Source organism: Barbus barbus, assembly GCF_936440315.1.
Source record: "Barbus barbus genome assembly, chromosome: 19".
Taxonomy (NCBI): domain Eukaryota; kingdom Metazoa; phylum Chordata; class Actinopteri; order Cypriniformes; family Cyprinidae; genus Barbus; species Barbus barbus.
The window spans coordinates 16,147,773-16,161,984 of record NC_136747.1 but is presented as its reverse complement, the minus strand read 5'-3'; the positions used below and the strand labels follow the sequence as shown (position 1 = coordinate 16,161,984).

General features: G+C 34.5%; 2 protein-coding genes across 3 annotated transcripts; one reads left to right on the top strand and one right to left on the bottom strand.

Annotated features, from left to right (window-relative positions):
* Positions 1 to 2,369: 2,369 nt before the first annotated feature.
* LOC306885852 (CREB-regulated transcription coactivator 2-like) lies at positions 2,370 to 12,127 on the bottom strand. Its single transcript, XM_079442638.1, has 14 exons — positions 11,764 to 12,127; positions 10,485 to 10,586; positions 10,263 to 10,355; positions 9,320 to 9,381; positions 9,088 to 9,156; positions 8,808 to 8,908; positions 8,478 to 8,548; positions 8,352 to 8,395; positions 8,076 to 8,272; positions 6,452 to 6,903; positions 4,866 to 5,567; positions 4,730 to 4,786; positions 4,465 to 4,609; positions 2,370 to 3,602 (listed from the first exon to the last, which is right to left on the bottom strand). The coding sequence occupies exons 1-14, from the start codon at positions 11,941 to 11,943 to the stop codon at positions 3,499 to 3,501; spliced, it is 2,379 nt and encodes a 792-aa protein (XP_079298764.1). The 5' UTR covers positions 11,944 to 12,127; the 3' UTR covers positions 2,370 to 3,498.
* Positions 12,128 to 12,916: 789 nt separating this feature from the next.
* Positions 12,917 to 14,197, top strand: LOC306885459 (chromatin accessibility complex protein 1-like). 2 transcript variants are annotated; one of them, XR_013785540.1, is made up of 4 exons: positions 12,917 to 13,076; positions 13,371 to 13,497; positions 13,570 to 13,782; positions 13,978 to 14,197. XR_013785540.1 is itself a non-coding variant. In XM_079441983.1 (3 exons), exons 1-3 carry the CDS (start codon positions 12,942 to 12,944, stop codon positions 13,641 to 13,643), a joined length of 336 nt encoding a protein of 111 aa, XP_079298109.1. In that variant the 5' UTR covers positions 12,937 to 12,941; the 3' UTR covers positions 13,644 to 14,197. The 2 variants fall into 2 exon arrangements, 1 of the variants encoding a protein (XP_079298109.1); XM_079441983.1 differs by having other exon boundaries at positions 12,937 to 13,076; positions 13,570 to 14,197.
* The last annotated feature ends 15 nt before the right edge of the window (positions 14,198 to 14,212 follow it).

The window sequence follows — 14,212 nt, the reverse complement described above, 5'->3', positions numbered from 1 at the left end:
ACGTCCTCTTTCAGGCAGTTTCGTAACATTTTCTGTTGATTGGAAATTCTTAATTATTGCCCTGATGGTGGAAATGGGAATTTTCACTGCTCTAGCTCTTTTCTTAAAGCCACTTCACTAATTTTGAAGCTCAGTTATCTTTTGCTGTACGTCAGAAATATATTCTTTGGTTCTTCTCATTGTGATGGATGATTAAGGGAATTTGGGCTTTGATTTCCCTCCTATTTATGTTTCTGTGAAACAGGAAGCCATGGCTGGATAATTTCATGTTCATAATCACCCTGGAGTGCTCAAAATTGTGAATATGAATGGGAATATACTTCAGAGATATTTTAGAATAGACTTTCTAGGGGTGCCAATAATTGTGTCTAGCATGTATTTGAGAAAAACATTTCATAATGATATTTCCCCCCATTTTAAATTCTTATTATCCAATGAAAGGTTAGATTTTTCAGAATTTTTTAAACAAAAGATCAAAAGGATTAACAATGCAGATTAATTTTCACAGTCTTCTTTGATCATATTTAGCAAGGGTGCCGATATTTTTGGCCATGACTATATAAATAAACATCACTGCAACACTCCACCGATCCAAACATCACTGCAACACTCCACCGATCTGGGCTTTATGGCGGTGTGGCAAGACTCAATCCTCTCCTCAGTGAAGACAAAAGAAAACACACTTGGAATTTACAAAAAGCACCTAAAGGACCCTCAGACTGTGAGAAATAATATTCTCTGGTCTGATGAACCTCAATTCATGTTTGAAGGGAACCCTACTCATCACACGAAGAGTACCATCCCAAAAGTAAAGTGTGCTGGTAGCAGCTTCCTGCTATGGGGCTGTTTTTCAGCGGCAGGGACTGAGGGACTCGTCAAAAGCTCAATGCACCAAAACATTGAGATAGCCTTAATGAAAACCCAGTCCAGAGCATTCAGAACCTCAGACTGGGCAGAAGGTTTACCTTCCAACAGGACAGTGACCCTAAGCACACAGCAAGAGTGGCTTATACACAACGCTGTGAATGTCCTTGAGTGGCCCAGCCATGTTGAAATTTATAGGTTTTTCTCTAATATATATATATATATATATATTCTATATATATATATATAGGTGGAGGAGGGTGAAGCTGAAGAGAAAAATTGTGTATTGTGTTGAATAAAGTCGTTATTTTTGTTTTCTTTCACAAAAAGCTTTGTAAAATTACGTTTGAACCAATGATGTCACATATACTATTTTGACAATGTCCTTACTACTTTTCTAGGTCTAGGAACAATTCAGTTCCATAGCTCTCTATGGAGGGTTGGAAAGATCTCGGATTTCATCAAAATTACCTTAATTTGTCAAAGATGAACAAAGGTCTTACAGGTTTAGAAGACACGAGGTTGATTAATGACAGAATTTTAATTTTTGGGTGAACTATCCCTTTAATTCACTGGGAAATCTGAGGACTTTGGGAAGGATCAACAACTACATCATGGGATAATAGAAAGATGGTGAAAGACAGGTGTGTGCTAATTGTAAGAGGTTTGAGTTGTAAATGGCATGAAGGTAAAGAAAAGAGAAGGAACGAGACACCAGGAGTTTTAATCAGCTAGAGAAAGATGAGGCAATAATTCTTTGGTTGTTGCTAGAATTATGCATTTGAGCACTTTTTCAAACAATAATTTTATAGGAAAGTATAGGGATGACAGGAAATAGTGGGGAAATGAGAAGGGTGTTGAATCTAGAAATGAGGTTAGCTAGATTTGAAGGCCTATTACCGTGCTGAGTGCCACATCTTGCATTATTTATATATTAAAATGTAACTAAATAATTCAAATATAATATAACTTAATACTATATATAGACAAAACTTATGAGTAAAGTAAAATGGCAAATCTTACATTCGTCTTAGTTGTTACTATTTGTTGGGATGTTTTGAAAGACTGCAAGAACAGGCACTCACACAGCACAATCACAAAAACTTGAGTATTATTCTACACATATAAAATCCAGAGGTAAAAAAAATGTGCGCTAATAAACCAATACCAAAAACACAACAGTATTTGGGAAAATATGAAACATCTGCATTTCATTCTCATACCAAATTCTCATCCTTATGTCCATTGGATATAGTTTGTATTCTTTTAAACTGTCATTAAAATTAATATAGGCTTTAAGAATTATGAATTCTGGAATATGTAGGTCTACATTAGATCTGAAAATCTACAAACAAACTGGGCTTTAATTAGAGCTGGTGTGGATGTTCCAAGGACTCCGTATGAAAGCACATTACCTCAGTTTGTTCCAGGGAGATTGTGAATCTTCTAAATTATTACTTTCTTACTAATTATAAAATAGGCACAATTACACACAAAGACATAATAAATATGGCTGTAGCACTTTATTTTTCAGTCCTGTTACTTATGTACATACTATGTACTTATTATAATAATTACAATAACTAAATAAAAACAAGGTTCTAACTCTGAATATGTAGTTAACCTTATATTACCGGTTTCTTAGGTAAGTACACTTTAAGCACACTGTAAGTACATGTAAGTTTACATACTGTAAAATAAAGTGTAACCAATATGGCTTTTCTGTGAGTCTGTAAATCAGTCCTAAACTTTATAGTAACAATATCTGAAAAAGTAGGCTTAGAGGTATTAGTCCACTTTTTAATTGCAATACTTCTGGAATTAACAGATGGTGTTTCCGTTCATAATATGTCATTAATTCTGTCAGAAATGTAAAATGTATTCCAATATGCATACTGTGAAAATATCTTTGATTTCACATTGAAAGACAAATACTGAAACACAACATGACCTCTACCAGAGAGTGATAAAGCAAAATTAATATGAAAATATAATTAAACTGCATTTTGAATGTCTATGAAAGATGAAACTGCAACAAAATGATGATACAAAAATTCAAAGGCAGGTGTCTGTCAACGGTCAGTTACAAGAAGTCACAAAAATGACCCCAGTCACACTATAACATGCAAACAAATGGATATGAAATCTATAAGTCTATACATAATAGTTTTGATCTAAATGTTAAAGAGTAAAATGTTAAAAAGGCATCAAGACAACATTTTGATGAAGTTAATTTATGCCCTAAAATAGCCATTTTTTCTTACATTTCCATATTATACCAGTTATTCTATGCTAAGAAATGTGAAAATATACATTTCCTAAACAACTCATACATGACTTCAGCTCATGTATCTGTACATAATCTATTTATACTATTTATAATAAAATATAACCAAAAAATGCATATTAAGGCACCTGCTATTTAGGACCTCTGTGTGCAAAACTATTTATTAAAACATACATTTCCTGTTTGTTCCCTTAAAGAACCTTTTAGCCAATTAATAGTTTGCCTTTTATTTGATTCTAAGACTATATTTCAATTCCACTGACAAAATATATTCTCTTAAAAGTGTACTTGTCCAAATGAATGTGTCATAACACACATGTACATTTTGATTCACTTTTATGATACATTCATGGCCAACCTAAGTTACTGTCTAGACCGAACGTTTCTAGATCAAACTCCAAAACAGAGTCCGGCAGACTTGATATGTCCTGGTCCAGCCAGGATGACGTGTCTGAAAAGGTGGAAAAACATGGTGAGAGATTTAAGGGAATGACAGGAGAATCTAAAAAGAAATATGATAAGACATACAGGCTATACACTCTACAACAATATAAAGCCTACTGTATCATATTTAATACGCAAACCTGTTTTACACAATCTACTACATGCCTTCTTGTCAGCTGACTGATAGTTTATACTTTTTTAGCAAGTAAAAGTCCTGAAAACAGGTCATAGTACGTGAAATCTTTACTGATTTTTATAAAGTAAACATAAGAATAACTGTTATTGAGTTATAATTATGTTATTGTCAGTAATAGTAAGAGGCAACCTAGCTTTATTTGATTATCCACACATCAAAATTCATATTCAAATCGGAGTATCAAATGATTCATGTGAGAAATGTTTGTTTTATTTATTTCTAAATTATCATTGTAATGCATTACATTATGTTCCCCCCCCCCACAGTAAAAAGTACAAAGCTTAGATCATAAAACTAAGCCTTAAACATCATCTTACTAAGATATTAATTGGATATATTGAGTGGCAAAAGATATTTATATGCATTTCATTCTAGTCTGCTATACTTTTATAAAAATCTAATTGATTTACATTGCAAACTATTAGAATGTCACTTTTCGGCCATATAAACGTCAGCAACTGCACCAAATTGGTTTTGCTCATTACCTCGGAGTAATAAATGATAAGCCTTTTTGGACTATTTGGATGAACGCGGATCTTCTTGGACTATAAACCTTTACATTTTTTGGATCTACGCACAGTATATTATTGGTTTACTGGACTTTCGGACAAGTGTTTGGTGTTACGACCTTCTCTATTCGTTGATTTAAACTGGCTACTCTTACACATCTTACCAGATAAGTTGATGTTGAACATATTTTGTGTCTCTCCAGCACTGCAGCTTTGATTCTGTGCTAGCAGTTCCTTGCTTTCTGCAGCTTCAGAGTTAAGAGCTGACATTCTACGGCCACCTAGAGGCTCCTTTTGAAGCACTCCAAGCTGCACAGAGGATAAACATCTTTGAAGTCAGTCATAAATGCAAAGTCTCTGCACAGCATCAGACCATATGGCCAAGACATGTGCAATCTAAATTGATGATTCATTAAACAAACAATGTACCTGCTGGGAAAGGGCCTTTGTCTGACTAGGGGTAAGATGTAAGCCAACATACGATTCCTGTAACAAAAAAGGTGTTTATTATAATAATTATAATCATTACGTCTAGCTTACATACTCTAATGCAAACAGGGCTCACCTTGTTCAGTTCAAAACCTTTATCCTGTAAACCTGGATTTGCTTCAGCTACTTCACTTTCGTTATAATGAGGGACCTTTGATCCCTTTCCTTGAGTCTCCTGGACAGCGACCTTAGATAGTAGTTTTGGTTCTTCTGCCATCTGCATACAGTGTCTACGTTTCATTTGTGCATGTTGCAAGCCATGTGGGCCTGTTACATGATTCCAGTTTTTCTCCTGATCTGGAGAAGAGAAAGTTACAGGTTGATTCTGGTACTGGCCTTCTTGGTATGGCATCTGCCACTGGCCTGGACACTGGTACTGCTCCTCAGGTATCTGATGAGGCTGGAACTGTGTGTACAGTTGATGTTGTTGTTGCTGCTGGGAAAGCGCTTGCAGTGAGATGTGTGGTTGGGGAGTCTGGGAATGATACAGTAACGGTTGATGATATTTAGCGTGTGGTTGTGAATGATGCTGCAGGGGCCGACTGTGTTTGTGAGTGTAGTGGTGTTGTGTCTGACTGTGTGTTTGTTGATGTTGGGATTGGGGTTCATCTAGACTCCATTGTTCAATCTCTGGGATTGATTGATGCTGTGCCTCTGGCTGGAAATACTGCCGCATTGGCTGATGGGATAGTGGAGGAGCGGATCTGAGGTGCTGAGTACAGGGATACGCTGGTGGCTTTGTCTCCTTCAGAACTTTGTTGGGGTTGAGGAGAGCACCCTGTGTGAAATATTCAGTGCACATTAGAAACTGAACAATACTAAACAAGTAATAAAATCAAAAATTAGGACCAGGGAGATGAAAGTTTCTTGAAAGTTGATTCAGGGTATCTGAATGTTTGATGGAATGAAATGCCTCTTTTAGTGTCAATTTTAAAAATCCGAACCGCAGGCAGTTATTAACTAAAACATTAAATCACATTTAGTCATTTAAATAAAGCTAAAATAAAATCTAATAGAAAAAAAAGATGAACAATAAAATAAATATTAGATAAACGTTGCCTTGGTAAATAACTGAAATGAGTACTAAGCAACTAAAACTGAAATAAAAAAATTAATTAATGATAAATAGAAATAATAAAAAAAAACAACTAAATCTAAAATAAATAACTGAAAATAAAAAAAGCTACTTCAAGTATATATAAATAATTATTTACATATTTAATGTTTCTTTCTGCCTTGTTTTGTTGTCATGACTCATTATATATAGTAAATTACTTTGTACTAAAACTAAATTAATAAGTGAATTTAAGAAATTAAAACTTAATGTAAATAAAAATAAATTAATGATAAATGAAAATATATTATATATATAAAAAAACTAAATATAAAATAAAAAACAAGCAAAAAAAAAAATACTGAAAATAAAAAAGCCAATTCATTTATATATAATAATTATTTACATATTTTATATTTTTAATGCCTTGTTTTGTCATCATTACTCATGACTCATTATATATAGTAAATTACTTTGTACTAAAACTTTTTATGGCCTTAAATTAATAAGTGAATTTAAGAAATTAAAACTTAAAAATGTAAGATTTTTTAAGAAACCTACAGAAACCCTGTGAGCAAACATGATCATCAACAATGCTCATATCTTGCCTGGGATAGAGAAGACATGGTTGGAGACAGTGTGGGTGAGAACTGCTTTGGATGCTGCCAGCGGGACTCTCCGCCACTGGGCACAATGAGTGGGCTGAGCTGGGCTCTCTTGCGTGATGTGGGGGCATGAGTGTGGCCTGTTACACGGGGAGAACCAGAGAGAGAAGAAGAGGAGCAGGAGCGAGAGCCGCCGATTCCGCTGCTGTGGCTGCAGCGGCTGGCCGATGATTTAACGGACTGGTTACTCAGTGAAGAGCTACTGAGGGAGGACTGCAGGGACTGGTTGCTCAGCGATGACTGCAGGGAAGAGTTGCTAAGTGACAGACGCAAAGAAGTGGAGCTGAGAGAGCTGGGCAGGGAGTGGCTGCTCAGACAGGTCTGGATGTTGGGATTGCTGAGTGAAGACTGGAGCAAAGGATTACTTAAAGATGCCTGAAGAGATGAGGACAGACCTACAAGTCAAAATTGAGTGGAAACTTTAGTATTTTTTATTTATTTGCATTATAATGTTTTTTTTTCTTTCAGAATGCTAAAACCAAGTTTATTTCCAAGTTTCAATTAGATTTTGAATTCCAGATTTTTAATGTGGTCTCAGACATTTAGACTACACTGTATAATACAAAATTGGTGAATTTAAATTAAACACTAGTTTTACACGATATTTACTCCAAATCACAAATATTGGCTGATTTATCGGTTCATATATCGGTCATTTACCGATCTGTAAGCACTTTGCATTAATGCAAGGGTTTTCAACCTGGGGTCCAGTTATTTTATTATTAATATTAATATACTATTAGACGTAGTCTGTCTGTGTAGATTCCTAACATTTATAGTCCAGTGACTTTAATAGAAATAAAAACAAATTGAACTATTGGATGTTACTTACTAATATTTGAAATCAAATTTAACCTTTATATTCTCAGTTTTTATTTTTAATTTATTTTAGTCATTTTTTTGTGTGCATTTGTCTTTTTTTTGTCAACATTTCAATTTAGATTTCTTTTCTGTTTTAGTGATTTTAGTACTAATACATTTGTTTCAGTCAGTTGACAAGGCAACATTTTCATTTCAGTTTTTAAGCTTACGGTTTTCATGTAATAATTATATTTTAATATATTTTGTTTCAAGTTAATTTCAATTTTCAAAAATGTTTTGGTTAACAATAACAACACTGATCTGGGGAATGCAAGATGGACGACAGTAAAAAAAAAAAAAAAAAAAAGATTTTACAATTATTTTTTAATGACTGTCAATATTAACATTAAAATTTTCTTCCAAATTGTTTAAAAAATATTACATGTATCATGGTTATATTATTTTAAAACTTAAAAAACATTTTAAACTAAAATATTATTTTATTATTTGTAAATTAAAAATGTTTCTATACAATACGCTTATTAATAAAGTAATATTTTTCAATTCATATTTACATTTGTTTGGCTATAGTACAAAGAAGCTTATTTTTTCAACAGTACAAATAAAACTTTACACACAAAAATACACAGCTGCCTTTATATTTTAGGATGGAAAGTGATTATCATATTTTGGGGTCCTAGGCATCAAAAAGTAAAAAACCACTGCTTTGATCTTAATTCAAACATTGCCAGATCCTAAAACATACCTTGTAAGTTAAAGTCAGCCATAATGTCAGGGTGAGTGTGGCTCAATTGCTCCACACCGCTGTGGGAATCAGAATCCTGGCCTACAGGAAGAGAAGGTGGCAGGTGGAGGCTGGAGAGGTCTGGAAGTGAGCCACTCGTACTGAGGGCCGACGGGACAGGGAGGGACGATACCTGCTGATCGGGCAATGGGAAGTTGCTGGAGAGACAGCAAACAAACATTGTTTAAAAAAGAAAAACTTAAATAGCTTAATGACTAGGACTAAAAAGAAACTTACTGAACCACAGGTGTTTCACATCCTGATGATCCCATTGAGGATAACTACGAAAGAAGATGAGGCTTGCGTTATCAAAGTGTTTAAAAACAATTCATCAGTGTGATATGATTGAGGCAGAATAAATACCTTCTTCAGTTTGGGAGATTGCGTCTCCTCTTGAATATTTTCTTCAATCAGTGGTGCAGGATGTGCAAACCCTTAAAGAATCAGTTTAATATAAAATAAGCATGTACTTTAAAACAAAACACCAACATTTTCACGTTATATTAATATCTGAAACAATCTTATCTTAATGTCAAGTTTACCGACTGATTTGCAGTGCATAAACTGTTTGATATATATGTATGCATGCATGAATATGTAATTATATATGATATGTAATTTTATTATGATACATTTTCAATATGTAATTTACTCCTATTTAATTAAAAGCAACACTGCAACAGTTAAACTCACCATGGTGTCTGGATTGAGGGTTCAGGGTTTGGACAGATTTCGGGTGGCCATGCAGCTGGGTGTTTCGCACACTGGTGTGGAGGGCTGAGTCAGAGTTGGTTCTGTGAGGATGAACAGAATAAGAAAGTGTGCAAAAACAGGGTGATGTGGGAATCTAAATCTTCCACAAAAATGTTCATCCCCAATTAGGGAGATCAATGGGTTCAACAAATACAATTATTGTACATGCACACGAGCTGATCTGGAATCAGCAGTCTGAACATTCATGAGTTCTGTTTACCTATTAAGAGCTGTCAGAGGAAGACGGACCATCTGGCTCTTCTCAGTGGCAGAACAACTAGACCAGTTTCTGCTTGGACACAAGCAACACTTCATTAAAGTACTGGCACAAACAAAAGCTCAGGGAGTTACATCTGATGGTGACTTCATTGTGAAAATCACACGATTGTTTAGCACCTAAATGTAATGGGGTGATCCTGATAGATTTGAGAACACTTTATTTACAATCTTACCTTCTCCAGGTAGGGCCTCGAGGAGGAGAGAGGTGGGTAGAAAGATAGGGGGCACTATTAAACTGTAAAATGAAGTTAAGGCTTATTTTGGTTTCAACCTACAAATTTCATGATTACTGTGTAAGCATTTTAAAAGTTTTTTTTTTTAGATTATTACGGTTCAAAAGTTTTTTGGTTCATGATTGTTTTTTGGAAAGATTTCTCTAATGTTCAAAAAGGCTGCATTTACTTTTTTAAACATAGAACAGTAATATTGTGAAATATTACTGCAATTGTTACAATAATAAGTGTTTTCTATTTTAATATCATTTAAAATGTACTTTATTCCTCTTATGGAAAGCCGAATTTTCAGCAGTCATTACTTTAGTCTTATGTGTCACATGATCCTTCAGAAATTATTCTGATATGTTGATTTGGTGTTCAAGAAAATGTCTCATTATTACTGTGAGATTTGTTTTAGGATTCTTTGATGAATAGGAAGTTAAAAAGAACAGGATTTATTCGAAATATAAATCTTTTGTAATATTCCAAATGTCTTTACAGATCAATTTAATGTGTCCTTGCTGAATAAAAGTATTAATTTCTTTATAAAAAAAATCATACTAACGCCAAATGCTTGACCAATAGCATACTTACTACTGAACAAATATTTCCAAAAAATGTCATTAAATGAAAAAACATAAGAAAAACAAAAAAATTCACTACAGAAATTTGCATGGCTTTTCCTGCCCTGCAAATCGTACATTTTTTGATTATGGTAGAATGTATCATTATTAAACATAACTGTTCTTTGTATACAACTACTGTTGTGTCTGTTATCAGTACAATACAAGACTAAAGCAACACAATTACAAAGACTAGAGTTGTAGAATTTCAATATTCCTTTGATACAACTACAAACATGAATCTGTACGACTATCAGCCATTTTTAAAGTGGGGATACATGTCTTCTGTGCAGCCTGCCAAGAGGACTGGGCTGGACGTCTCTGTACTCTTCATCTGCCTCTAGGAGCTGCTGGGTGAGATAATTTGGGTACTGTAAATAGAAGAAAAGCAAATCAAATGAAATTCATTCAAACAAAAATCTTGAATTTTTCTTCTGCTCATTTCTTCTTTATTTAAAATGATAGGATAATAATACTGAAAAACAATCAAAATTGCACACCTGGGTCTCTGTGGAGCATCTTGAAATCTGATTGACATTTGGCAGCGATCCTCCATAGTACGGGACCAAGTCTCTGGTTTGCCGAATTCTCTCAGCCTGAACCTGAGGAGGGAATGGAAGCCCAATAATAGCAACAATAATAGCCATCTAACACGGAGTTAAACACAAATCTCATCTCACTCTCTCCCAGACTGCTTAACCCTCAGGGGAACACATGCCTGTTGCATCATAATTTAAAACAGACATTGTACCTGGGATTTACAGATCCCTCAGTCTGCAACACTAATGTCAAACAGACCCTAGATGAGTGACTGGCAAAGCTATTTATGTGCATTGACATAATCCACGTGGACCTGCTGAATCACAAGTCCATAAACAGATGGTAAAATACTTCCCAAGTCCAATTTAGTCCCAACTCATTTATCATGACCTTCTGATTTTGAAAGGGTCTAAAAATGTATATGAAAGTTCATCTTTCTTATTTTCATGTAAACATCTTTTTAAACAGCTGTTGATTGAGTTAAATGGCCAATTCAGATGTCTGTGTCCATGCTCCATAAAACATCATAATTCAGTTACAACTACCACATTTAGTACATATAATATTTCAAGGGTCTATTGTTATGCATTAAGATTGCGGTCTCATAAAATCATGATCATGTGTAAACAGCCCTGTTTTTAATAAGTAACTGATTGATATACATTATGCAATTGCAGAGACTGAAGTAACATTAGATAAAACCAAGAAAAAGAACAAAGAAATATGCATTTATTTAAGGATTATTATTTCTTCTTCTCCACAATTGCCTGATGTAATTGTTACTTTATTGTTTGCAACTTTCTGTTGGATCTTATGGACCAAGTTGGTCATCCAGTTAAAATTCTGTCCAGGATTAAAATACATTTATTTTATTATGATTAATATTTATAATAATAATAATAATAATAATAATAAAGGCATGCACGTGTGACTACCTATTCTCATTTAGCCAGGGAAAAACGGGGTTAATATGTACGAAGAGAGCCGTTCCCAAACATAACTGTTTAAGTGTTTATAATAGTTTTTTTTACTTTCTTATTGGTTTTTTGCTTATGAAATCGAACTTCCCTTTACCTAAAGTTGTCCAGTTATCAGGAATCAATAAAACAGACACTAAGGCAAATAACATTTGTAAGTTTAAGCACTTCCTTCCGCTGCAAACATTATAACGGAATTATCCAGGCCAAATGACAACTTTCGTAAATGAGCCCGACGTGTCTTGAATAGAGTTAGACTCACCCTGATGGAAGTCATGTCCATCATAACCTCTCGGAAAGCGGCTGTGTCTTCAGCCTGTCGCAGATTGTGCAGGGCGATTTTCTCGCTGAATTTACGCGGATTGCAGTTTCCAGGCGTCGGTCCTGCCCCGGGCCCCTGTCCGTGCCCTATTTCCCCAAGGCCCGCGCCTGACAAATGCATTATTCCGTCAAATAAGAGAAAGTAAGCGGGCTGACACGGCCAGAGTTCAATAAGTGACCCAAGAAAGCAAGACTTTTGTCAACGGTGAGCAGTGCATTGTGGGTAATGCAGTCCTGAAGGCTGTAGTAAACATCGTTGCCAAGCTCATTCGTTATCTGTGAAGTGCACACGCCCAACTACTGTCGAGAAGGAAAAAAACAACTCTGGTATTTTGGGAAACGTAGTTTATGCCAATTTAACAACTACAATGCGGACAGTTTGCATTTTTGTCGCTTGACTTTTTCGCATTGAAAATAAATAGATAAACTTTAAAACACTAGTTTTGAAATACTGTCATACAGTTGCAACAATTTTAACAAGTTTATGAATGAAAGGATAAATCAAACTTTTTATTAAGTTATTTTACATTAAAATGATAAAACATGAACAGTATAAATTATATTTATTTTAATTTTATAATTCCCCCCTCAAAACACGTTTTTACTGAACTAATATATATATATATATATATACATATACATATATATATATATATATATATGTGTGTGTGTGTGTGTGTATGTATATATAATTGTAACATTTAATTAAATAATTTAATATTCAGTTATTTGAATTGATGCTCTCTGTAATACAGCAAACATGTTCAAATATTGTTTTAGACACTGGGAGCCATGGAGTCAAAAAGGTTGAAAGCCACTGTTTTTGATCATTTGACTACATTTTATCTCTTTTTTTTTGGTATAAATCTGCGGTTCACTAACGAAATATAAAATGAAAATTTTTCATATTAAATCATATATAATTTTCTCAGATTATTTATTCACGATTTCAAACTGCTTTATGAAATACTGACGAAAAATAATACATTTTCGAAGGACTACAAACCATTCGTCATAAACCTACAATTCCCATGTGACCGTCGTCCAGTGACGTCTATTTGATTTACTTCCGTTACGCGGCTGCTAACAGAACAGAACAGAACGTGTCTGCAAAAAAACATGGAGAAAGTTGAGCAAGCTACAAACAGTAAAAATATATCTCTACCTATGTCGAGGGTGCGATTAATCATGAAAAGTTCTCCCGATGTGTCCGCAATTAACCAGGACGCTCTTTTCTTGACAACAAAAGCAACGGTAATTTGATGTGTTATTAATCAATGGTCAGTTGCCAGGTTATCTGCCTTTAGTTAACTTGCTTTAATTGAAAACTGTTTTGGTGTTAGTCACTAGATACAACTGTGATATCCGTTAGCTTTTAGTTTAAATACACATTCCCAAAAATAACAAAATGAATGTGCATAGTTCTAATAACTCTTTTTATTTTTTTAAAAATATACTCACACAGGTATGAGTACAAAGGAAAGTGTATTTCTTGACCACTGACTTATGTTTTTATTAATGCATGACATTTTCATAATTTCGTCATAGGAGCTTTTTGTCCAACACTTGGCTCTGTCCTCATTTAAAAATGGTTCTGGTAAAGAGACACAAACACTGTCATACAGTGATCTGGCCAGTACAGCAGAGGAGACGGAAACATTTCAGTTTTTAACCGGTGAGTCCTGGCCATTTGTGAGTCAAACTAAATCAGCTGGTGTGTAAACTGTTTTGTCTCTTCTATTTTTAGATATCCTTCCTAAGAAAATCTTGGCCAGAGACTATCTGAAGTCACTGGAAGAAATGGAAAAAGATGATGAATAGCAAGTCGGAGGAAATCACTGTGAACTGGTCCTGACCACTTCCTCACTAAAACAGTGGATAAAATCATAGGACATTGTCTTACATATCAGGACATTTCACCCAAGGAGTTGTACGTTTACATCTCTGTTGTTTTAGAGAGGTAATGTACATGTTTTACTTAATGTAGTCTGTATGTTTTAGCACCCACTTACACTATGCCATGTGTCAAAATGTCCAGTAGCTGCTGCAGATTCACAACTGAACCACTTTGAATACTGGAAACCAGGTTATATGATGTTTTGTCATGCGTCATTGGTGTTTTATTACTGCCTGACACCTTGATTTGTATGTTTAGGGACGATCCAAACATCTATACAGTCCATTCCATTCAATGTGAAACCAGACGTTGCTCATATGTCTTGGTTTTTCTCAGGGTTTAAAATGTATCTTAGAGGTATATTTCATGGCCATGCTTGACTCTGGACTGCAGCTGAAGATTTATATAGTGTACTGTATAGTTTTTAAATGTCTGAATTTTGTATTTGAATAAACACTTTTGCTGATTGTGTTCACTATAATCTTATCTTTTT

Excerpts from the sequence above, each read along its gene's own strand:
- LOC306885852 (XM_079442638.1), bottom strand. The coding sequence starts at position 11,943 with ATGCATTTGTCAGGCGCGGGCCTTGGGGAAATAGGGCACGGACAGGGG. Across the intron at positions 4,610-4,729 it reads CAAAGGCCCTTTCCCAGCAG|CTTGGAGTGCTTCAAAAGGA; the intron begins GTACATTGTTTG and ends TCCTCTGTGCAG. Across the intron at positions 3,603-4,464 it reads GTTCAACATCAACTTATCTG|ACACGTCATCCTGGCTGGAC; the intron begins GTAAGATGTGTA and ends CCACCTTTTCAG.
- LOC306885459 (XM_079441983.1), top strand. The coding sequence starts at position 12,942 with ATGGAGAAAGTTGAGCAAGCTACAAACAGTAAAAATATATCTCTACCT. Across the intron at positions 13,077-13,370 it reads TCTTGACAACAAAAGCAACG|GAGCTTTTTGTCCAACACTT; the intron begins GTAATTTGATGT and ends ATTTCGTCATAG. Across the intron at positions 13,498-13,569 it reads AACATTTCAGTTTTTAACCG|ATATCCTTCCTAAGAAAATC; the intron begins GTGAGTCCTGGC and ends TTCTATTTTTAG.